The sequence below is a fragment of the Lutjanus erythropterus genome, chromosome 11 (assembly GCF_056507025.1).
Source record: "Lutjanus erythropterus isolate fLutEry1 chromosome 11, fLutEry1.hap2, whole genome shotgun sequence".
NCBI classification, from domain to species: domain Eukaryota; kingdom Metazoa; phylum Chordata; class Actinopteri; order Lutjaniformes; family Lutjanidae; genus Lutjanus; species Lutjanus erythropterus.
The window spans coordinates 25,406,332-25,432,548 of NC_139327.1; the positions used below are offsets into that span (position 1 = coordinate 25,406,332).

A 26,217-nucleotide genomic window follows, 5' to 3' on the forward strand; every position below is an offset into this window, starting at 1 on the left:
TTCCTCATTATACGTGGACACTACAGTGGCTTCATACCTGTTGGTTACTTTTGATTGAAACTCTAGCAAAGTCAGTGTACATCCACTTTATAAATCGAGGGTGTTGAAGCTCTTGTGCAAAGAATGCTCTGTGAAAGAATGCCTCATTTAATTATGCGTAGGAACAAAATTGATTATTTCCATTATGAAGGCAGAACACTGCACCACAGTAACAGGCAAACCCAAATGCCAAAGCTTTTACTTGATTGTATTTTAGACAATATTGAAGCACTCAAACTTTTTATTTGAGGAAGTTTTGTGTTTGTCGTAGTTATTCTGCATGATCTGTTTATTGACAGTGGTTTTGAAATCAAGTTTAAAGCCAGACAGGCCGCCACCCCCTGCTGATTTTGAGTGATTATTGTAGATGATCTGATTAATAAATGTAAATAAATAAAATAAATAATGGCTTGTTTTAGATGACAGTTGTTTGTTGCCCATTGTGCTCCAGGCACTGTGGATTTTTGACTTTGGTTAAAGTTTATATACATATATATCTGCTTTTGCCTTTCACACAAAAAGGAAGTTGTTGTTTCAGTAAGTGTGGCTTGAAAATGAAAAAAGGAAACTTTTGTTAAAATTGAAGTTATTGTCTAGTTATTGTTTCAGTAATTGTTTTATATTATTTCAGCCAGGTTATATCGGAGACCAAGTGTACTTCCAGACTGGTGACACATTTTGAAAAGTGAAACTTGTGTTTTACTTTAATTCGTCACCCATCAAGAGAATTTTATCATGAAACATAATTTTGGTTGTTAATAGCACAGTAACATCTGTTTTAATGTGATGAAGAAATGAAATTATTATTTTTGAGCATATATATCTATATAAATATATAAGTTACAACAGCTGTAAGGTGCTGGAAAAGCTCAAACATGCACCTTGAAAATGCTTGAAAAGTGCTTGAATTGGACTTTAGAAAAGATGTATCACTGAGTATCACCAGACATATCCTGTAACATTTCTTTCCTTGTAATGTCTACTGCCCTTCATCTGCATCTCCTGTTTGTTTAATCTGGTTTCTATAAAAAGAGTTGATAATCTTTCACATCTCACACTCAGTAAATAAGTGGCTGGTGTGGTATGTCTTCCTGCCTGTGGTTTTCCCACAGGGTCTGTCCATCTCAGCTGCCCTCCCCACCCCAGCTGTCTGCCTGTCTCATCCTCTTTGCATTCCCTGACTCACTGGGGGCAACATCTGGACTGCGCTAAACGTCTGCGCTGTGTGTGTGTGTGTGTGTGTGTATGGTATGTGTGTGCGTACACACTCCATTCCCCCTCACATTGTTCCAGTCTGCACTGCAGCGTTGCACAGTAAGCCAAAAGAAAAAGAGGCTGAGGTCAGAGTCTCCTTGCTGGCCTGCCGGTAGCTTCAGCTGACATGTGAAGTTAGCGTCCACCAGTCGTCACTCTGTGACCTCAGGGGCTGGCTGATGCAAACGCCAGCTGAAATTAGCCACTTCCTCTGTGGACGTGATGGGGCAACAGCAGCTCTGGTAAAGACAAAGAAGATGTGGAGATGGTGGCATTGGTAGGAGCAAAAGAAGAAGAAAGGATGAGGAGGTGAAAGAAGTGAAGAGAATGGGTGGATGAAGGGAAAGGTGCAAGGGAGTATTTTTGTTTAGAGTAAGTTTGTGAGGGGATAAAAGAGGGTTAAGAGTAAAACAGAGACAGGAAAAAATTTTGGAATGAAGAAGAGGGCAAAGGTAAGAAACTAAAACAAATGTGAGGAGAAGAAAGTAGAAAGAGCTGTAAAAATAGAGAGATATTGTATGTGGATCCTAACAAAGCAGAAAGTGCGAGAGAGGAGTTTGAGGAGAAAATTAGAGGGAAGAGAAAACCTGCATGGGGCAGGCTGGAAGAGGGAGGCAGAGTTGTAAACACAAGGGTTGGAAGGCAGCGAGGAGGAAAGTACAGAATCGTTGCCACTTGACGGAAAGCTTGACACCGAGCGGCGGCGAGTGGATGTGACATGGGATGGAGTGGAAACTTCAATCCGAGCAAAGGAGAAAGAAATAGAAGCATGTGATCAGCAGCACCATGAGGGCTTCAAGTAAGTTTTCAGCTCTCTGCATTCCCCTGGATTTCCTCAGATTTCCTCACCCAACAGGCTCTCTCTGGTGAAATGCCTCTCACTGCTGGAGTTTCTCCCTCTCTCCGGTCTATTTTCAGAGTGTTACCAAAAAAAAATATTTTTCATGATGTGCCCTCGTGTTGCTTCATATGTGATTTAGAGAGATGAGTTATGCTGAGAATGTAGGGAGAGGGATGTAATTGCTGGATTGCGGTGAAGGGATCATTTCCTCTGACCGTTCTCATCTGTGATGGTGAAGACGGAGGCTTTTTATTGCCCCGCTGAACTTTGTCCCCTGTGTTTCTGTGGTGTCCTCTCCCCATTCCCTGCCAGCACCTCTAGATGAGTGAATGGGACAAGTGAGAGTGAATGAGAGGTGTGAGATAGAGGCAGCGACTGCAGAATGATGCAGAGATAAAGCTGTTGTTGATGGATTTTGCGACGGATTTTTAACTTAAAAACTTGTCATTTAGCCATTTTCATTATTTATTTTGTCTTGCAATCAGAATTGGCAAAAGTACATACATTCTTTACTCAAGTGAAAGGAAAAAAGTACAGGCTCTGAAATGTACACAAAAGTAAAAAGTGTCCCTCTGAAGGACATTTCTATCGACTGTTTCTGAGCAAAGCTAACTGAACCTCACCTTTTCTCTGCATTTGTGTCTCCCTTTCTATTCTGTTTTATCTTTTGTACAGTTGCCATCTTGTTATGTCAGTTGTCTGTGATATGCACTGATCAATACACAAAGGAACAATATTTTCTTTTTGTTATTGTCCCATCCATTTAGGTTGAATCAGTCTTGATGTTGGGAACATGCAATAAAAAATAACCCATAATTGCATTAAAACTAAAGTAACATGCCTGTTATGAAAATGTAAGACGTAGAGCACAGACGCTTGTTGTGTACTGCTGTGGACCGGGTCAGCAAAAAAAGGTATTTTAGCCACTTGAAAAAAAACACTATAGTAATTTAAGTGTACACTATCCATTGGACAGCCTTTTCTGACATGAAACTGCCATTATAAGAGCCAAATATTGCTCCCTCCAAACCAACCAAACTCCATAGGCAAAATCAGTCATTTTACCCTGCAGAGCACAGGAGTTTCCGGTCTACTGCTGCCTCAACTGGCTAGTTTTTTGTGCTATTGTGTGACTTTGGTGTTTTTAAAGGACATTTTGGACACTGAAGTCACATAATAACACAAAAAAATTAAGGCAGCGGTAGACCAGCAACCCTTGTGTTCCGCAAGGAAAAAATGACTGAGTTTGGTGGTTTAGAGAGAGCAATATTTAGCTTACATAATGGTGGTTTCCTTGGCTGTCTGATGGCAAAATAAAGAGGTGAAAATATTCTTAAAATAGTGTTCACTTAAGCTGATATTCATTTTAAGAGATCTGCCAGCTCTGCTTTTAATGGCCTGGTATATTATTTATAATTTATGTATTTTGTATTATCTAACTTTGAGATTTTAGAAGATGACTTTTGACGAACGTAAGCCTCCCACTCTCTCTGTCCTGTCTCTTTTTTAATAACATATGTGTGTATATAGGTGTAAATGTGTTTGTGCGTATATATTTTACATTGTTGCATTTATCACTGGCAACAAGATCATTCAAATATCTTTGTCAGCACAAAAGAGTGGTTTAATCCATGTCTGCTCATAAAGAAAATGTACACACACGCACACATATATGCACATGTGAGCAGCCAGTTTAGCAGTGTGGGCAATACATATGCTAGCGGAAAAAAGTAGTAAAATAAATGCCTGTAAAAGGTGGTGCTGGCGGCAGCAGCATCTAATGGGGTGTGGTGCCGTCGTGCAAGGCCTGTTAAATTCATGCATTAACTGCTGAAATCTGACTGCTGCTTTATCTGAGAACAGGATATGTAACATTAAACTGTGTAAACTGTCTCCTTTGTCCTCTTAAGATAATGTGTGTCCCTCAGTGGCTCAAGTCCAACTTTTCCAGTCTCATCATTCCAGTGAATTCCCAGAGGAACGTTTGATTCTCTGAGATGTTCCTCCACTATATGCTAAAAATGCTGGGATAGGAACAACAGACAAACACAGTATGCTGTTCATGATTTATTTGTGTTTAGCAGATATTTTTAGAGGGCAAATAATTAACACTTAGACATATAAAAGGCATCAATCCACTGGAATTCTCAGAGTAATTCAATAATGTGGGGACTTTCCTTGACAGAAATGATGTGTTATTAGCTCCCATTTCAACACAATGTTTTTATGGAGTGTCTATTTGTACCCTGGTACGAATATGCACATGGCAGCTATTCAGCTATTCACACCCGACCCCCTTATTTTAGCTATAAAGAGTGACAAACCCACTGCCAAGATGCTGTGGTGGATGAATATGTTAAGTGCAAGGCTTGCCTGTAGGAGAACAGTTTTTGAATCCTGCCCTGGGAAACTGAGATTTGACAATAATGTGAAATTATGTGCCAGTGGTACCTGTTATTTATGTGTTATTTTTTCAGTTCAGGTTAGGTTTAGGCCACAAAACTACTTGGTTAGGTTATGAAACAAAACTACTTGGTTAGGTTATGAAACAAAACTGCTTGGTTATGTTTTAACAACAGGTTTTTGGGAAAGATCATGGTTTGTCTCTGCCATGTGTATGCAAATAATAGCCACAATAGCTATTTCCATCCCAGGTGCAAATAGCATTGTTGGCTGTGGACACCTGAGTACTTGTCGCGATATACACCTGGGTGTAAATAGCCACATTACCTCTTCCATCTCAGGTGCACGTACTTTAGCCACAGCAGCTAGTCCAGCCTTAATGCAAATAGCATTTTTCCATGTTTTTATTACACTGAATTGTTGCCAAAAAGTCCATATGGTGTGTATCTTGATGTGTGTACTCAACACGTTTTTTCTTTTTTCTTTACAGAGATTGAGGCGAAGGAGGCTTGTGATTGGCTTAGAGCAGCGGGATTTCCACAGTACGCCCAGCTGTATGAAGGTAACACAAACACACACAGACTAGTCAGCATTTACTCAGCAGCCTTATTTTACACAAAGACTTCCCCTTTCAAATCTCTCCCTTTGTTCATTGTTGTTCCTGGTTTTCTCTCTCGCTCTTATTTTTTCCATCATCATGTATTTCTCTCACTTTTTCTCCCATCCCTCCATCCTCGTATCCCCGTCTTCTGGGCTGCTGCGTTCTATTTCCAGACTTCAGTTCCTGTCCAGAGGGAGGGGTCATGGGAAAGGCCTTGTTATCTCTGCTGGGACTTTAACAGCGTCTTTCTCCCTCTCTCTTCCGTCTTCCACCTTTCTCCCTCTACGCTCTCCTCAGCTCGCCCACCACTTTTCTTCCACTCAGCCTCCCGGTCAAAGCCTACATTTTCTTATCTCTTTTTTCTTTCTGTCTTTCTTCCCCTCCATATTACCTTCCATAATGCCTTCCTTCCACCTTTCCCTGTAAAACAAAATTCTGAACGCAGTTAAACAATGAAACACAGGCATAAAAAGTCAAGAAAAATATGAGAATACAAGAAACATCGATAAAGATATCAGGAGAGTTGAAAAATAAAATAAATATGTAGCCAAAGAACACTACATACAATTACAATATATAGGATGAAATATACATTATATAGCACCAAAAATCTGTGCAAATCTATAAGCAGCATGAATGTAAATGTCAGTGAGTGTGTTTTCATTCATGTCATGATCATCGGGTCTCATATAGAGTTGAGGCACAAACAGGAAATGGCCCCAGTAATCTAAGAAGTAGCTCTTAAAATCCAGCAGTCCTGCTTTAGCTGCACATACACACACACACACACACACACACACACACACACACACACACACACACACACACACACACACACACACACACACACACACACATCCACACACACACACACACACACACACACACACACAAATGTTGTCGTAGGCCACTTCTGGGGACATTACACAGACTTGCATTCAGTTCCTGGAGACTCAGACTAACCCTTGTCGTAACCTAATTCTAACCTTAACCAATGGCCCAAAAAAAACCTTAAAGGAGAAACTTTCCATGTGGATGTCCAGTCTGTCCAGTCAGTGTTAATGATAAATGTAGTCAGTCAAAACAATAAATTCCTCAGTGTGTAAGTTCTGCTGCTAAATCTGTTCTTCCTGCATCCAGTGATGTCACAGTGATGTGATTGGTGTTAAGGAAGAGCTTCAGGCTACACTTTTGAATAGTCAGGGTTGTTCTAGATGAGTATTTTGTCACCAAACACTATGTTTTGCCTAAGTAATAGCTATAAGCTAGGGTGGTGATAACATAGCAACATAGGCATGAGAGTCACAAGCTTGCTCGCAATGCATTCTGGTACATGTAGGCATGATGCATGGCTCTGTGAGCTGGAAAACTCAGTATTCTCGGCCAATATTGCACACAATTGAGAATTTATTGCTTCAAGTGATTACATTTAACATCAACAATGACTGGACATCCACATGGCCACAAGGTTGTAAAGTGCCAATGTTTCCCTTTAAGGAGAAGACCTAAGGGTGTTTAATGCAACCGATTTAATTTTAAGGAAACCTTAACTCAGACTTTGAGAATATCATAATTTAAGGTGGGTTTGTGCAGGGTCTTTAGTCTGAAATGTGTCCCTGAAAGTAGGCTAAGTCATACACACACACACACACACACACACACACACACACACACACACACACACACACACACACACAGGCTGCGCTTCTCTGAGAACTGCTGTGCGCTCCAGTAATGTCGGGTTATGGATGCCGCTGGCCTCTGGGACTCTGTGGCTGCTCCCATGATGCCTGCAGTCTGCCACCACACACAGAGGATCACCAAAATAAAAGACTTGAGTCATTCTGGCGTTGGCATTGTGGGGAATTCGAGTTATTTTGGGGTTTGAAAACGTGTGTGTGTGTGTTCTGTAAAGTTCAGATGCAGATGACAGGTGGTGGCAGCAGTTGTGCCACACTTCACACACTTCATTAACAGCAGAGAAACCTGCTGTCTCCTGTCAGTCATTAACTCTCTGACCCTCTCTGACAGATTCCCAGTTTCCAATTGATATATCCTCGGTGAAAAGGGACCACGACTTTTTGGACCGGGATCTGGTCGAGCCTCTATGTCGGTAAGGAAGCTCAGGCTATATCCACACCGCTACGTTTTTCTTTTAAAACAGCACTTTAAAATAAAAATGATCACTGTCCAGACACATGTTTTGACACTGTTTCAGGAATAAACTACATCCACACTAAAAATGCATATCACATGACTACTCTCTACACTGAGCACAAGAATGTCAGTGTTAACAGGAAGCAGTCAATTAGCAAAGGGGACATAAATGATGAGGCAGGGAAACATGACTGTTCTTCACATAATCCTAAGATGTTTTGTTATTTTATGCTATTTTTATTAAAACACTGGCAATGACATTTTTTTCTGTCATTTCCATCATTGTATTTTCATTGTCCAACAGCAGGCTAAGCAAAGCTAGCAGCTAACATAGTAGCTACACTAACACTGATGACATACCATGGACATTTTAGGATTTATTACGGTAAATATATAACATATTTCTCATTTAAAATGAAAATGTAGTAGTGTGGATGTAGACTCACTCTCTCCAGTATAATCACAGATTCCTTTTCTCTCCCTCCCCCCTCCTGGTTCTGTGGTCTGACTTGTCCCTACGGTCTGGTGCTAACTGCTAATCATTAGATGTCTGACCCCGACCCTTAATGAAGTCCCCATCCCTGTCTTGCGCTCAGACACCCAGTCTTTGATCTGGTCACCTCCCCTCCCTTCTACCACGCTCTGATCTCCCATTCAAAGAGTAGAGACCCTCAGGGGGCGAAACAGGGGGGGAGCTGAGGGTAACAAGGAAGCAGTGAAGGAGATGCCAGTATATTTCACCAGATGGCTTTGAGAGTGTGTATTTTAAGTCCCTTTGCACACCTCTGTGATCTCTCTGTTTCACATCTCCTTTTCTTCTCTTATGAGTGAAGTTTTCCCAGCTTGCACCAGCATACTTGCCCCCTCTTATCTTTTTTTTCTATCTCCTCTGTTCTCCCCCACCTCTTCAATTCTCCAATGCCTGTGGTAGAGGAGGGTCTGGTAATTATAGCATTAGTGATTCCTAACAGCTATATTGTGAGAGAATACACTTCAGACCCTCTGAGAACCGTCTCAGGAGCCATAAAACACACTCATAATGAACACTCTGTTGTTGATGCATTGCTCGCTACATAATGTTTTTTCCCTAGAACTGTAATTTTAAATTATATATTCATGCTTACAAGAAAATACAGTGTAGGGAATTGGGTTGGGCGATGTCTACCAAATTGGCATATTACAGTGTCCACAGTGAAACATCAAGATGGACAATGACATCATTGTTTTTTGGGGGGGTTGACTGTCCCATAATAGAAAAGCTGATTTGCTCACCAGCTCACCACTGTAATCATGACCGCTTCCCACTGTCGCTCCCCCAGCTGTCTCACTGAGCTGAGAAAACTCTCCAACGACGGGAGCAGGCAGATCAGCTCTTAGCCAAGGAAGCATCCAACATACATACCTGTGCCAGGTTTATACCTTAGTTGCGTTACTTGAAACAGATATACCTCTGAAAAATGCATTATACACTTCCAGGAAGTGGATCAGTTCAGTTGTTATGGGTCATGTTCTTCTACAAAGTACTCTCAAAGTTTTGGAGGCTAACTTGAAAAATAGAGGTCTTGGACAACACTACATCATCACTGACAGCCCTATACTCTGATCCAGATTTCCCCCCTGGTCTAGAGTGAAACTCTCTTTGTGTATGGTCTGATGAAGGCATTAAGACACTGGGAAACACTGTAGAAAAAGGTTCAGTTTTAATTTTTGATCAGTTAAACAATTTACCAGGTCCAATATTGCCCAAAATAACTGGATCGAATATTAGAGGAAATAAAAAGTATATTTGGATACTATTCATTAGTCTAAATTATCACATAAATGCTTAATTAAATTTTGAGTGACATACCGCAAAGAGAGATGTGTCAAGCGAACAGTAGCTAGAACATAAGTGAGATCTGTCAGCAGAGCTGTCATCATGTCAGCTGTGAGGAAATATTTTAAGCTCAAGGAAGAAAAAAGCAAGACAGCTGAGTGCAATTTATTTATTGAAATTTCAGAGTGAATGTTTGAGTGGTGTTGACCAATCAAAGGTGCTGCTCAAAGAAGCAGCACTATCTTCTTTTCATGGTTTATTAGATGGCTAGGTTAAGTTAAATGCATCCATTCTAAGGCTGCACAATTATATTGCAATATTATCGACATTGCAATGTGGCAAAGTGCAGAACATAATTTTTTGAAAGAGGAAAAGCATGTGAGAAAACAGCATTATAATGAAGTATTGCAGTGCTGCAGAGAAGCCCTGGCCTAAAAATCTTGCTCTCAAGATGACAGAAAAATGTTTGTTTGGTACAGGCTCCAACAAATATCACAACATCACAATTTTTATGTTTTTTTTTCCAATAAAAATGTAAATTATAATGCAATAATAATAATTCCCATTAATCATGTTGCATTTTTTACTTTATAGTTCAGCCCTAATCCTAATCACAGTAGGAAATACAGAAATCTACATCTGTATGAATTTATGTGCCTTCAACCAGGATGAATTGTTTGCACCATCCAGCATCTGAAATACAGGGTGTGGAGACTACAGCTCCCTCTGTATATTTTTGGATGTTTACTTTGAGCAGTTGATATAACAGCTTGCTGCTTCCTATTGGTATTTTTCTGGTTTATATGTAGCAACAAGCAATCCATTGTCTGCCTGTTTGCATGACAGGACAGGGAAAATAAACAGCAAACAAAGGCGGATTTCCCACTGTGCTATTAGAAGCTGAAATGACAGAAGTCACGAGCCCCAAAACATGTTTTTATAATGAGCCCATCTTGAAAGGCACCAGCACAGACACCACCCCTCTAACCAGCCACTGTTCACAACCTCTGAACTGCAGAAGAAAGTGGGTGGGATGGATGGGTGCAGAGGAGGTTGCCCCCAGCACATCCACAGAGTATAGAAGTGGAAAGGGGGGGGTGGGGAGGGGTGACAGATGAAGGGAGGAAGGGGGGGTTGGAGGGGAGGAGCTGGTTGCGTTTGAGGGTGAGTATTAGTCCCAGTGGAGAGTGATGCCAGAGAAGGAGAGGAGAGGAATAAGAGGAGAAAGGGATAGACAGAGTCAGAACAGAAGATCAAAGAGGAAAATGAAGTGGGGAGGGAGGGAAAGGAAGACAGTGGAAGTCAGGAATGAGAGATGAGAGAGTGAAAGTGAGTGAGTGTTTCAGTGCAGCAGGAAAGATTCACACAGTAACGTACCAGCTCCTGCACGTTTCACTGAAAGTGTGTTAATGTGTGTGTTGCAGACGTCTAAATACTCTGAACAAATGTGCCTCCATGAAACTGGATGTCAGCCACCCCAAGAAGAAAGTAAGACAATTTTTCAGTTGTTTGTTGCTGTTTGTTGTTTTTTTTTTTGCTGATGAATTTTGTGTAGTCATCTAGTCTTCTGCAATTGTGAGGCTACCTTCCTCAGAGGTGATTTCACATTTGACTCTCGTACTTTCGCATTTGGTCCAGTTGATTTATGGCAGATGAGATTCAAACCATCTCAGTGAGGACAGAAGCTGTCTCCAAACCACAAACTGATTTAAATCCCAGGTACTCAACATGCCCATATACCATATATATGGCTCTCTGATGACAGGTGTGGTTATGGTATTTCAAAACAGTCAACAATTAAGGAAGTACACAATGAAAACCTCAATCTGTACCCCAATTGGTGGTACAGACACAATAATTAGTAAAATATATAAAATACATCACAAATATATCTGATATAGCAGTAATATCCAAAATAGTTGTAAGTTAGAAAAGAGGAAAAGTATCCCCTGCACACTCGCTCCATACCACAAGTTTCAGGTCTGAATGTTTGAACAATAGAGACCACGCCCTCCTTCAGAGGAGTGTTGAAACCCAGTTTCTGTATATGAATTTAAGATTTCCCCCCCCCACTGTTTCTGTCTTTCTATTGCAATGTCTGTATGTAGTCTTGTAGATTTTAATATATGGGATGATGAATTTGATTTACCCAAGGGTTCAACACAGGGGCAAGTAAAATGCAGTGTTTGGCAAGTAAATCTGGCAACTCACTTGTCCAACTGGGAAAATGGCAAAAAAAAGAGTTATCTAGTTCAATAACAGATTGCTTAGATGAAATCCAGCTGCAGTGTCAATTAATGCTCATGTACAGATAGAACTGTGTGAGCTCTTTATGAGCTGGAGAGACAGAGAAACCTGAGTCTGACTTAAGTGGACTTGTGTGCCCATTTTGTCATGTTTCTAAAATGTTGATCAGAATCAATTATATCAATTATTTTTGATGTGTTTCCTGGTGTCTAGTGTGAGACTTGAATCTCAGTTTTGTCTTGAGTATTTAGTCATAAGACTTAAGTCAGAGATGCAATCAAGTCATTGATAGAACTGCAATCATTTGACGTGCCAGAGACACATAGCAGGGTATTATCTGCATAATTATGGAAATTGATGCAGTGATTTCTAATATTATTAGATGGCAATGTGTACAGACTGAGACTGAGAATAATTTCTGTATTATGTTGTAAATCCTGATTGGACTAAAAGTAAATAAAGCAGTCATGATTGGAATTGTATGTGTGAACACAACCTAAAGGGAATCTAGTTACTACCACCCAGTGTCGCCTTCATTCATCCCCAGGGTGATGACTCTGATGAAGATGACCCATTGGCCATCAGTAAAAGGTGGACCTTCGAGTGGAGTAGCCGACGCTGGTCTCGCCTACAAGACTTTCTGTTGGACAGCACGAATGAGAGCAGCCCAACAGGTCAGGGGGAGGGTCTGCACAGCACAGTGAGCAGCGAGAGCGTGCTGACTGACCTGAGCGAGCAGGAGATTACAGAGATCTCCTCACTGCACAGCGAGGACTCCGCCTCTGCCATGCCTGACTCCATATCTATGGCGTCTCTCTCCGCCTCCTACCAGCCGCCCAGGGAACTTCCGCATTACAACTCCCTGCCGATCAAGAGCAGCCGCCATGGGGGGCGGAGTAAAGCCAAAGAGTTTCTGCGTCGCATGGAAATGATGCGCACGTGGGGGCCGTCAACAAGGCGGAAAAGCTCAAATCGCAGGCCACCACTGGTTATCAGTGGGCCAGTATTACAGGGGGAGGAGCCTCAGGCACTGCAGATGCTCCAGTGTACCCCCATCAGCCAATTAGAACACGGCGCTAAACACAACTACGAAACTGATGGTAACAGTTCTTCTGTCTCTCCTACCAATGATTGTAAAGACCAACCCAAGGTGAGTGTGAGTCCCACCAGGGAGACGGTGGCACCTACTAGTGTGAAGGAGCCCGCATGTTCAAAACCCCGCACTGCCAGCAAGAGGAGCAGCAGGTATCTGGAGGACATGGAGCTGCCTTCTCAGGGTAAGAGGACTGAAGGACACAGCCAGTTTGGCAGAAACCAGTTTCACTCATATGAAAACCTCCTCGTTCACATCCCCAAAGACCATAAACCAGGCACCTTTCCAAAAGCTCTGTCCATAGAGAGCCTGGCACCTTCCCCCGATGACAGGAACAGCGGCCCCAAGACACAAACTTCCCCACCCAGCAATGGCCTGGGTGAGCCCTGGACAGCTAAACCTCTGTCCAAGCCCCCTTGTCCCGGAGCTCCCCGGGGCAGCAGGGTGAGTGTTTACGACAACGTGCCGGGTTCCCACCTCTACGCCAGCACAGGAGACCTGCTGGACTTAGAGAAAGAGGACAATCTCTTCCCTCACCTGGACGACATCATCCAGCACGTCAGCGGTTTGCAACAAATAGTGGACCACTGGAGCCGCAGTGTGCTGCCTGAGGATGAGACAGGGGATGGGGAAGAAGAGGGGGAGGGCAGGACCACCCCCAGTGAAGGCGAGAGAGATGGGGTCTCCTTGAACGACACTGATTCAACCGGGACCAGTCGGGAGAGACGGGACTCCGGAGTCGGGGCCTCACTGACACGACCACGGTGAGTAGCTGCTTAGGCATTTAAACGACCATTTGGGTTTATTTCACCTTGGATCTTGTTTTTGTAGTTTTGCGCCTCATTTTTATTAGTTATGATAACACAAGCTGTGTTGCAAAAGGTCAAAAGTGAACCAGGAAGTTGGTTTATAAACTATGATGGATGTTTACAATGAACAGTTTGGGTAATTTTTGGTAAGTTTGGGATTTTTCCACATTCCCACATCTCACCAGTCGCTGTGTTTGAGTACAATGTTATGGCCTCACATGTTACATGTAAAGCTTTTACAAGGTCAGACTTTAATGCAACTTGTCGGTGGTTGCAAATTGCATGAAGCATAATTTCTATGCAACTTTACCGTTGCATGAAACAATTCAAAAATAATCAAAGTCTCATGAAACACAATGTAAGGTATTTATTTATTTATTGATTTATTTTACCAATAATTGCTTTCTTGCTAGATTATGTCAAGTGGGAAGTGTCATTGTAACTACGTGTTCATCTTTGTATCTTATTTGGTATCAGTTTCTTGCTATATGATACCAATTCACTTCAATTAAAATTGGTGAAATGTTTGGAATGTGGTTTATTTGATGTCATCATTTGACACGTTATCAGTTTTTTGATTGGCTGTTGCATGAAACTACTTTCACAAAGTTGAGAGTTTTGCAACTGTTGCTGCTGAGTTTCAGAGAAGTTTCAAGTGTGTTGCAGCCGGTTTTACACCATGTAACTCAACTGGAACTTAGTTTCACCTATGTTTCAACCAACTAAAGTTCTGTGAAAGTTTCCATGTGTAAGCCAGTTTATACAGACCAAAATAATGATAATGAGACACACGCTGTTAAAAAAAATTATTGGAGGGAGTTGCCCAGTGTGGCCAAAACAAAAACTGATATTCTGCGCTGGAATGTGCATTATAAAGGAGAACATGCTGGCTGTAGTGTTGTTGTCAGAGAAGCCAGTATTTCAACTTTGCATGTTTCCTTAATCTCTCATCACATATGGTAATTTTATGATTTAGTACAGTGAATATATTACATATTTCTCCTTTAAATTGACCTGATAAAGCCTCTACATTGACTGAATAAGTCTGTGTCTCTCATTCTTTACTCATATTTTCTCCTCATTTCCAGTCTACGATGGCCCAGTTTCAGAACCTCTGATCATCTCAACCAACCGGTGTCTTCACTGCAGATCAGCAGCCAATCAGCAGGCCAGCTCAGCCTGCTGCAGAAGTTCTCTTTGCTCCGCCTCACTGCCATCATGGAGAAATACTCGATGTCTAATAAACATGGCTGGACATGGTGGGTGTACATGCTGCCACAGACATGCAGATTGTGTCATTTCTTCATACGTATATTTCCCTCGTCTCTACAATGTGGCTCTTAGCTCATATTTCATGCATTAATTCAGAATTCAGGGGATGCAGAAGATGTGATGTCAGACATGGAGAGTCTCTGAAACTTTTTTTTAAATCTCTGGTTTAGATGTGTCTCACTTTTGTTCATTTCTATATAAAAAAAGTGATAGGATTATTTTAAACTAAACAATGTACTGCTGTGGTCGGCAACAAAAAGTATTTTAGCCACTTAAAAAGGTCCATAAAAGTCAGTATCAGTTTAGGTGTACACTATATTAATCATGTTTTCACCTCTTTACTTTGCTGTCAGCCTTTTCTGATGGGAAACTGCTGTTATACAAGCCAAACATTGTTCTCACCAAACCAACCAAACTCCACAGGCAAAATCAGCCATTTTACCTTGCAGAACATGGGAGTTGCTGGTCTACTGCTGCCTCAAACTGTTAGTTTTTTTGTGTGTTATTATGTGACTTAAGTGTTTTAAAAGGATAGTTCAGACAGACTTCAGAGAAGTCACACAATAACTCAACAAACAAATCAAGACAGCGACAGTCCAGCAAATATGTTCTGCTGATTCTGCCTATGGAGTTTGGCTGGTTTAGAGAGAGCAATATTTGGCGTATATAAAGGGAGTTTCCTGCTAGAAAAGGCTGTCTGATGGGAAGTTTAACTGTTTAAACTATTCTAAATGCAGTGTACATGTGAACTTGTATTGATTTTTTTGTAGACAGACCTTTCTTATGTGGCTAAAGTACCTTTCGTCGCTGACCCTGTCCACAGCAGTACATTGCTCAGCCTCTGTGCTGGTACTCCTCTCTGCTTCTCCATCCTCCATCTACTGCAGGTAGCACACCGACTGTGCCTCATACAACCCCACTTCAAATAATCCAAACTATCCCTTTAACAAAATTTCTATCGTGTTTTTAATGCTTTATTATTGCCAGCTGATGAAGATATGCTCTGTGTGTGACAGCGTCTTTCAACCTCTCTACATCAGAGCTGAAACAGAAGGACGATATGCACAATCAACACCTTCAGACAAGTTTTAAGAACCATAACTTCATCTACCGCACTGATACTGGTTGTTACAATGCGTTTGTTCATTATTAGGTCAGTAAAGGTGCCAGTGTTGCTCAAAAACTGCCTTTGATTCTCAGCCACACTCCACAAGCCAACAGTCTCCACAACCTGCAAACAAACACATCCTTGTTATTAACAATCAGTCCTGTTCACTTTTATTGTCCCCAAGAGGGAAATTCTGTTGACCAGCATCTACACGGAGAGAGAGAGATAATGAAAGCATAGGCCGCTCTTAACTCACACACACTTCCCTAATTGTTTTCTGTCTATCGCTCGCAGGTCTGTGCCCAAGTTTATGAAGCGCATGAAGGTGCCAGACTACAAAGAGAAGAGTGTGTTTGGTGTTCCCCTCATCATTCATGTCCAGCGCTGTGGGTTTCCGCTCCCTCTGTGTTTACAGCAGGCCCTCAGCCACCTCCGAACACACTGTCTGGACCAGGTTAGACAGCTTTTACAAGACTCAATCAGTCTGTGCATTTCCTCCCACTACAGAGTTAAATGTTGTTGTTTTACATTTAAAATTACAAAGAAAATATGTTCCTCATTTCTTTTTTTGTCTTTCCCTACACTCTTAGAAATATAGGCAGAAACTAGAATCATAACGGGTTCATTTGCTTCATTGGCGAACCCTTGTTGGTTCCTGGTAAAACCTTTTATAAAGGTTCCACTTGGATCCCTTTGAGAGAGTTCTTCCTAGTTATACATAGAACCATTTTTGAAAGTTTTACCACATGACCTCTTATGAGAGGTTCTACAGAGAACCTTTCTATGATGCAATGGTTCTACCTACAACCCTCTCTGGAGGTTCTATAAATAATCTTTCCACCTTCTGTTTGCAAACAAGAAACCACCCAGGGCATTCTATGGAGAACCCTTTTATATTCTGGAGGTTTTGTTTGGCTCTCACCCAGAGGGTTCTACCAAGAACCTTTTTATATTACAAGGATTTTATCTAGAACCTTCCCAGGGTGTTCTACTGAGTACTTTTCCCCCCAAAGGTATTATCTAGAACACACCCAGGGGGTTCTACCTAAAACTTTTTTTATATTATGAAGATATTATCTAGAACACACTCAGTGGGTTCTACTGAGAACCTCTTTGTATTATAAAGGTTTTATCTAGAACCCAGCTAGAAGGTTCTACTGTGTTTTTTATGACAAAGGTTTTCTCTAGAACTCACCAGGTTTTGTTTTTGTTCCACTTGACAAACCCTTGATTAAAAAGGTCTTCAAGGATTTCAACAATCATTAAGAAATCTTTCTTTCAAAAACATTTTTTTGGATGAAAAGGGTTCTTTGTGGAACCTTCAGTCTTGCAAAGAACCATTGATGAGCCCTGTCTTCAATAAAGAGTTATTCAGAGCCAAATAGTTGTGGTTAGAACCAGCCTTTCATGAAGAACCCTTTTAGAATCCTTATTTCATGTGACTCTTCTCTCCTTGCTGTCTCAGGTGGGATTGTTCCGTAAGTCCGGCGTGAAGTCTCGTATTCAGGCTCTGAGGCAGCAGTGTGAGCTGTGTCCGGACTCTGTGAGCTACGAAGACCAATCGGCGTACGACGTGGCCGACATGGTCAAACAGTTCTTCAGAGACTTACCAGAGCCGCTGCTAACGAGCAAGCTGGGGGAAACGTTCCTGCACATTTACCAGTGTAAGTCTCCTCGGAGTTACGACTGCTGCAACATGTTTTCACAACTGAAGTCGTCTCCCTCGGAGGATGTGACCGTTTAAAATGAGATCATCTGAATGTCGAGCGGTACAGCCAACCAGTTAATATCAAGATCATAAGCTGAAAGTTTTGAGGATGATTAAAAGATATTGCATGGGAGACCTGTAAAAGTGACATATGTATTTACATTTTAAATTAGCAAAGTTAAAAGCTCAGTTATGCAGCTCCGATAAGGTCCGATATCTAAGATTGAATGTTGGTAACTATGACCTATTTTTTGATCCATCCTCACTTTTCCTTTTCATTTGCCTTAAGATGTCCCTAAAGAGCAGAGGCTACAGGCCGTCAGGGCGGCCATTTTGTTGATGCCAGACGAAAACAGGGAGGTTCTGCAGACGTTGCTCTACTTCCTGCGTGACGTCACTTCCTTGGTGGAGGAGAACCAGATGACGCCGATGAACCTGGCTGTTTGTCTGGGACCTTCGCTCTTCCACCTCAGCATACTGAAGAACGAGACGCTGTCGCCAAGGTGCGTACACAAAACTGATGAACACACTGATGCAAAGATAAGAATCGGGTTAATTGCAAAGTAGGTTCACACATACAAGGAACTGGCTTCGATCGGTGACCAAAGTATGTTGTTATTATGAACAACTGTGTTGAGCCTGTGACACCAACCATTTGATCATTGTTATTTTAAAACATATCAATAGCAGCTGTAAGACATCTGTCATCTTTATGACCTGCAATATTCGGGAGGCCCCACTGTGGGGTAAATTTACTTTACATTCTACTGTGAGAGAATAAGCTAACCAACTAGGCTAAGTAACTTCGACTGGGAAAACGAAAGCTACCTAGCCTAGCTTGTTTCTGTTATTGCACCACTTGCAAAATCATCTGCATAAACAGTGTTGTGTTAAGACAGGATAAGATATTCCTTTATTAGTTCCACAACATTGAAATTTGCAGTTTCACCGCAGCAAAGGGAATACCAAAATAGAAAGAGCATCAATAAAAGAAAACACAAATAAAGAATAAGTAGACAGGAATTATAAACAGGAGGAAATATATAAATAGTAACAATATAAACAAGAGGAAATATTTAAAGAACGGGAGTGATATAAACAAGCAGAAATATTGCACATGGGACGTAGGGATGGCATATATTGCATAACAGAAATAGTAATACACTTGAGTGAGAGATGTTACACAAATGTGTGAAATTTCTTTGAGTGAAATATGGAAACACATGGTCAGAGTCCATGTGTTTGTCTCTTGCAAAAATGAATTTTGACTAGAAAATGTATTTTTCTACAGACAGTGCAGTGGGAATGCTGCAGCATTGCTGAAAATGCAGAAATTTGAAATTAATTGTATGAAAAATCTTCAAGCTAAAATGCATTGCACTGCACTGGTTAAAAACTGGAAGCTGTATCAGTCAGTGAAATCATGGTTCTCCCATGTTATTTTGATATATTGTTCATTGCTAAACATATCAGCCAGTTTGCATAAAGCCTTGCACATGTAAATGCTCACATTATTCATATTCTGTATGATCTCTGTTGCTCAAGGTCGATCCAGAGGAAGTACACCACGGGCCGCCCCGATCAGAAGGACCTGAATGAGAACCTGGCCGCCACCCAGGGCCTGGCGCACATGATCACTGAGTGCCAGCGTCTCTTTCAGGTCAGGATTTACAGCAGGTTTTGATTGCCTCTATATTACCCTTATGTGATGGATTGACTGCTTCTTTTATGGTTGTTTACAGAGAGCGAAGAGCGAAAAATTATAAATTACTGACTGATGTTGTCCCATTCACTGTGCTGACTGAGAAATAATGCATAACCACGTCTTTATATATAAAATTAACAGACGAAAATAACGGGCTATATAAAGCAGAGTGATGTTTCCATGCTGAGTTGTTATTATCCGAGGCAACAGTATAATTGTGTGTAATGAGCTCATTTCTAAAACTGTGTATCATCATTACCTTGAGTCTGTCAGTGTGTACAGAGTGCTGCTGCTGTCAGTGAAAACCTTTTCAGGAACTAAGAGAAACCAGCTTTTAAACCATGAAATTTTGAGTTTGATGTAGTTCAAAGAGTCTTCATAAGAGCAAGAAAAATATGTTTTTTCAGGAGGAAGAAAGCTTTATGGGGTACAATGAGCTGGTAACATCAGGAAATAGGAGTACATTTGATTTATTGTTGTATAATAGTCCCTGTATTAACTGCAACTGCAATATTGAGGTGGCCATTAGCTTTACATTTGGTTACAGGTGTGATGTGACATGAGTATCTTTAATAGTTTTACAGTAAAGGCAATCATCAATTCTTTGCAGGTGCTTGGTAGCAATAATCTGCACCAAGGCTTTAAAAAGTACCTGCACACTGGTGGTTATAGTTTCCAGTTCTTTTATTCTACATGGACATGATGGACAAGTGTTTTGACCACAAACGGTCTTCTGCAGGTAAAGGTGAAGGCGTGAGCGCATATATAGAAAACCGGTGATGATATAGCTCAGCAGAGAAGTTCTAATGTGACATGATTTAATAGTTTGGAAAATGAATCCTTCTTGGTGCAACACAGCCTTACTGATTAATTATGTTTGCTCTATTTCACAAGATAATAAAAGAATAAAATCCAAACATGTAAGAAATGTTTTATGACCACATTTAAGTAACGAAATGACAATGTAATATTACAAGCATCCTGTGGTGTCCTACATAATTGTAGATATCCCAAAAACAATGAAGCAAACTTAACAAACCAAATTTTGTGGCAGTGCTCCCAGAGAGTGTTTGTGTTTGGGTGGGCTTTTTGTGTCCTCGTTATTAAAAGCAGGAATGGTTGAATCTTCTTAACCCACAGAGCATTAGTGTAATTCTTCCAAAACATGAGTGTGACCAGTGTTGGAGTCGAAAGCTTTTCTTAGGATGACAATATCTGAAAGGCACTGGACACAGGAAATTAAAATGCTCCACTTTTGTACCAAAATATACTTTGCAGGAGCCGGTATGATGTGTTCGTAAATATCTCTTATCTCACAGACTATTGCTGTAGCAAATGGAGCAGCCTGTCAAACTGCACTTTCTTTTAGTTATCGAGATCTACTTTCTGCTTCAGATATGTCAGTTATTTAGGCCTGAGCTGATGTGATGTGGCGCACGTCCTCCGTCTCTTCCCCAGATCCCAGAGGAGATGGTGACCCAGTCTCGCAACTCCTACATGGAGGCTGAGCTGATGGTGCCCCCGCTGGACGAGCTGTGCAAGGCTCACGAGGAGGAAGTAGATGTGGATGAGGAAGAGGAGGATGAGGAAGGATCCTACCATGCACATCTAGAAAGGCTGGTCCAGAACCTGCTGGAAGAGGCCAAAGACAAGAGCAAAGGCTGGGTGTCCCGCTCAACTACTGACCACACAGAACTGGCATTTAAAAAGGTGTGTTGTCTTTGAATTTCTGGAATATTTTTGGACTATGGCAGGTGCAGGAAAGGGAATATCAGAGTCATATATATCAGCGCCTCTATAAATGTATTACACAAGAACTAAGTTATTCAACTACTTGTCTGTTTATCTCTTGAGGTTAAGTCACCCAAAAAACAAGGAAATTAAAGTCTGTTTTATTTAACTCTGCACATTGAAACCCCAGTACTTTATTTATTTTACCTTTAGTTACGTTTACAAGAGGGACTTGGCCAAGGTAGGAGCTGTACATTTTCGATTTTAGCATTTTTGGACGTGAAAATGCTAAAATCATCTAGCAACTGTGAGGGAGCTCTTCTCTGAACTTTTAAAACCAATTTTAAACTCAACAGATCAATTTGTAATGAGTGAAATGCAGTCTGACATTTTTGCACCACCTGTACTATGGAGGAAGTATTTATGTAAATGACAGCGTCATCAGCCTATAAATGTATTTTAGTTTGAATGTCCTTACACAAATCATTTATGAAAATAGAAAACAAAAAAGGTCCCCTAAAATGGATCCCTGGGGGCACCTTAAGTTATCTCAAGAAAATCAGATTCATGGCCATCTGCATCTAAAATCTATAATCTATAAAATAATCTTTAAACCATTTCACAGCCATAGGATGAAACTGTGCACATTTAAATGCTGTATGATCAGATAGTATAAAGCTCTTCTGTCCTGATGTGTTTGTGTGTAAGGTTGGAGATGGGAACCCACTAAGGCGGTGGCGAGTGTCCGTTGAGGTGTCGGCCACTCCCACTGAGGTGCTGCATCGGCTGCTGAGAGAGCGCCCCCTGTGGCAGACTGCACTACACCAGGAGAAGGTTCTGGAGACTCTGGATAAACAGACGGACGTGTACCAGTACTCCTGCCGCAACATGGCACCTCAACCCAGCTGTGACTACGTGGTACTAAGGTCAGGATTAATCAGTTTAGATCTGTGCGTGTTTTGTGTGATTTCTAAAGAATTATTCATTATTGAACGGTACGTAGCTTTTCAGGTACCATTAGCTGATGCTTTACATAAGAGGATATGTACAGTGAGCAGATCATTATTGAAAAATAATGATACTTTAACGCAACTGAGGAATGATGATCTAATAGTAAAATAATTTTTCAATTGTGCATTTATACTGTCCATTATATTTATAATTATTTATAACTTATTTTTAATGTTTTTGCATTTTAAAACACTTATTATTGTATTATTATTATTGTAGTATAATGCACATTTTTACAGGCTTCTTACTTATATTTCCTATATTTCTTATAATTTCTCGATGATTATATTTCTATTCTTGGATGGGAGCAGCTATAACGTGACCCAATTTCCCCACTAAAGTAATTCTGATTTCTGATTGTGATTCTGAAAAAGTAGAGCTGCAGCAATGACGTGATTTAGAGACAATTAACTGGCAACTATTCTGAGTCAATCAATCGTTTCAAGCAAAAACAACAAACATAACAATTTGCTGTTTTTCTTGGTCTCGCATGATGATAAATATAATGTTCCCTGGTTTGGGATTGTTTGTCAGACAGAACAAGATACCTGATGACATCAACTTGTGCTCTCTGCATTTTTCATTGTTTTCTGATGTTTGATAGACTGACAGCTGATCAGTTAATCAAGAGAATAATCTAAGAATTTGTCCAGGGGTTCCCAAACTTTTTCATGCCCAGGACCCTCACATCACGGTCGCTCAATTTGACAGGATTTTGTCTTAAGGAATCCTTTCTGATTATGTCCGTAATTTTTAGGTTGGGAACTGATAACGTCCTTATAGTAAATCAATGACCAAACTAGGTCGCTATAAATTACAATTAATCAAAACCCTTTTTCTTCCCTCATTGTTTATACTTCCACAAAATGTGATAAACATTGAAATATTCTATTCCTACTTCTCTTCTGCAACCCACTCAAAGACCCCTGCTGGTCCAAGTACCCCAGTTTGAATACCACTGGATTAACCAATGATGAAAATAATTATTAGTTGCAGTCCAAATAAAGGAAAATAACTCACATCCCCACACTAAATGCCTGACCAAACTCACTGCTTTTCTCTTCTTTGTCTCTCCGCCTCCTCAGGTCGTGGCGCACAGACCTGTGTAAAGGCTCCTGCGCGCTGGTGTGTGTGTCCGTCGAACACGAAGACAGCCCACGCATGGGAGCGGTGAGGGGGGTGGTGCTGGAGTCACAATACCTCCTCGAGCCCTGTGGCACTGGGAGGACCAGGCTCACGCACATCTCCAGAGTGGACCTCAGGTGTGGGCGGACTTCAAGTGTTCTCACAGTCGAGGCTTGAACCAACAGTGCAGTTATTAAAGTGCATTATTTGCTATTCTTCGTTACAGGGGGAGGTCACCAGAATGGTACAACAAGGCTTTCGGTCACCTGTGTGTTAACGAAGCCCAGATGATCCGCTCCTCTTTTCACTCACTGGATCAGACGAGCACTGAGGCCAAGATCTGAACCCCAGGAATCAAAGCTTTGTCTTGAGTGACACTTCCGGAGCAGCTGGTCCTGAGAACCAGCGACCCAGGACGGGAATCATCCAGGCAGATTCGGTGTCTTTTCTGGCTGCTGAACCACGCTGAGCTTTACTGTACCATACTGTACTGAGTTACAGTCATTCAAACACACACAGAAGGGAAGGGATGAGTGTTTCTGTTACGTAATCCTGTCATTCTGCATAGGGCGTCTTTAAAACAACGCATCACTAATTATTTATCTCATAAATTATGATTTTCCAAACACATTCTCCAAAATTTGACACAACTAATTTGATATTGTTTGAATAGCCTTTGATGTTTCATACAGTTGACCCTTCCTAGCCCAGATGAGTAAACCTGGTACCTCGGTCAACTTTCTCTGTTCCTGTTTCCTGTTCTTAGATGTGGTATGTGCTTGGCTCGTCTGTGTTGAAAAGAAAAGCAAGGTGTTTCTGGGAGACCTGAAAAAGCAACATATGATTGCATCTTAAGTTATCTGAAAATGCTAGCTATTTAGCCAGCTAACGATTGATGACGATCAGCTAGCTAGTTAGTCAGTGTCTTGCTAATGTTAACTTTGTGATGTAACTGACCAGCTAGCTTGTAGCTCAAATTTTGCTACAGAGTAAAACACTAACTAATTATCTAGCTAACGATGGATGTACAGTAGGTTATCTAGATAATAAGCCAGCATTAGCTCACATTCGCTATCTGATGTAACCAGCTATTCAGTGATTCAGACTGTTTGGCCTATTCTCGCCCTACTGTGTTGTGACTGGCTACAACCACTGTGCTCTAATTGGCTGTGACTGTGAGCATGGACTGGCAGTTGAGAGACGTTTAGCAAGGAAGTTCAGATTTCTAGATTTTCTAGATTACGCTTTTTTCCAGTTGTGCCCACAAATTAAAAAAAAAAGTATATTTTATTATAGTTCACATTAAGTACTTTGCAGCAACATAATTTGATATCACTTTAATAGTTATTGTAATAGAGCATCTACCTGAAAAAAAACCCAGAAAGGTTACTCATGATTAAAGTATAATAATTGTATTTGTATTGATTAATTTGCTAAATCTATCCAATCTGACTGTCTTTATAATGTCACATGATCTGTAGGTGTAATTATTTGATCGAAACAAATGTCCTCTCAGATGTATTATTGACGGAAGATCTGATTATAGACCAGATAAAAAAGATTCAGCCCTGATCTGTTTTTATCACAGTCTTCTTATGAATTATTATGTAATAGCCACAGGTTTTAATGAATTTGTTAATCTATAAACTAATGCAATCTGGGTCAGCTTTTTTACCCATATAAAAAAAGATGTAAACTTATCATTTATACACATTTATAATGCACTTAATTATAATAGAGCCTTTTAAAGCTAAAAATGCATAAATCTCAGTGCTCCCTGTCAACAGGAATGACCAGGACCAGTACAATATGGGTACATGTCAGCATTACATAATGAAAAGTGCACTAGTTCAGGAAAAAAAAAAAACAGTTTCTAATAAACATCATTAATAAATGGTAAATTTATATTACATTAAACATTAGTTAAAAACAATTAAATGACACTTAATGTTTACTAAATATTAGTAATGAAGTCATTTTAATAAGATCTGTACTAATCACTGACATGAATTAAGATGGACACAGTTTCTCCTCTTCCTCCCACTATGCGAGCTGTCAGTCATGATGTGAAAAACAACCTTTTTACAGCATCAGATAACTAATTAAAACCAAACTGATCAGAAAAGTTAACACTTAAATATACCTAAAAGGACAGAAACCATCTTTGGGAAAAATTTATTTGATGTGTGCCCTGTCCCATCTGCTTACACGGAGGGGGCGGGGTTTATGACCTATACTGCAGCCAGCCACTGGGGGGTGTTCAAGATGTTTTGGCTTCATTTTTGAGGAACTGTGTTTTTGTCCATTTATCTATGTCAGTGAATCTAATGTAATTGTTATCGTTTCTTATCAGCTATGATACAATATATAGTTTATAAGAATCACGTAATGTTATGCCAAATATGATAAAATAACTAATAATAACAAATAATATGGCTACTAATAATTCATAAAAGTTATTATCATATCATTTTAACATCATATCAGTTGTTAACAGTAAATAACTCCGTCTATTCGTGATGTTTATTTTAAATTGTTACTGAAAACACAAGTACATGAGGGATCTACATCACAGAAAGGGGAAACACTCATCGGGTCCATAAAATGTGTTGTTATGGAAACATTGTGTTGGATATCACTGTTGATTTAGTCACTATTTTCAGTGTTAATCTTATCTAAATGTTATTTTAAAATTATTATTGTCATTATATCAATGTATATGGTATCACCTTTGCTTGTTTTTTTTTGCTGTCATGTTATACAATGTCTAAGACATGTGACCATTTCACTGCTTCTGGGAAGCATGTTTGAAATTGTGTGAGTGTGTGTGTGTGTGAGTGTGTGTGTGTGTGTGTGTGTGTGCATGGATGTGCCCGTGTATCTGCATTTTAGATATGCGTCCAGCCTGTTATTGTAAATATATATGACGCTTTCTGTGCCAGCAGATCAAACATCATAGCTTTTCAGGGTCTTCCTATCATATTGATATATGCTGAAATGTGAACTTTCCACACGCCATCCTACTAAAGCAATAGCAGACTAAAGCTTGCTCTGCCATGGCACCTGCCTTGGCTTTTTTTTTGTTTTTGTTTTTAGGCTGTAGGCAGCGTTGCTATGGTGTTGCTATGATACAAAATCTCTACAGTGCCACCAAAATCCTGTGTGGATGCTGTTTGCTGGGGAGTAGTGGCATGTGTGTATGCGTATGCGTGTGTGTGTGTGTGTGTAAATATGTGTGTATGTGAGAGACAAAAAGACAAAGAGTGAGTGAGTGACTCTGACGTGAGCCCTCGGCTG

At 40.6% G+C, this 26,217-nt stretch overlaps 1 protein-coding gene across 5 annotated transcripts in view; it reads left to right on the forward strand.

The window, feature by feature from the left end:
* stard13a (StAR related lipid transfer domain containing 13a) overlaps positions 1-25,382 on the forward strand; it is an 80,627-nt gene extending 55,245 nt beyond the window's left edge. For 4 of the 5 annotated variants that reach the window (XM_084729803.1, XM_084729800.1, XM_084729801.1 and 1 more), the window contains 13 exons: positions 5,028-5,099; positions 7,170-7,251; positions 10,536-10,599; positions 11,906-13,215; positions 14,349-14,519; positions 15,935-16,094; positions 17,106-17,304; positions 17,638-17,851; positions 18,894-19,008; positions 20,512-20,763; positions 21,493-21,710; positions 22,881-23,057; positions 23,147-25,382. In XM_084729803.1, the coding sequence (XP_084585929.1) occupies positions 5,028-5,099; positions 7,170-7,251; positions 10,536-10,599; positions 11,906-13,215; positions 14,349-14,519; positions 15,935-16,094; positions 17,106-17,304; positions 17,638-17,851; positions 18,894-19,008; positions 20,512-20,763; positions 21,493-21,710; positions 22,881-23,057; positions 23,147-23,264 (3,152 nt within the window). In that variant the 3' untranslated portion in view covers positions 23,265-25,382. Of the gene's footprint in view, positions 1-1,710; positions 2,093-5,027; positions 5,100-7,169; positions 7,252-10,535; positions 10,600-11,905; positions 13,216-14,348; positions 14,520-15,934; positions 16,095-17,105; positions 17,305-17,637; positions 17,852-18,893; positions 19,009-20,511; positions 20,764-21,492; positions 21,711-22,880; positions 23,058-23,146 lie in introns of those variants that run through there. The other variant, XM_084729802.1, reaches the window with a different exon arrangement.
* Positions 25,383-26,217: the final 835 nt, after the last annotated feature.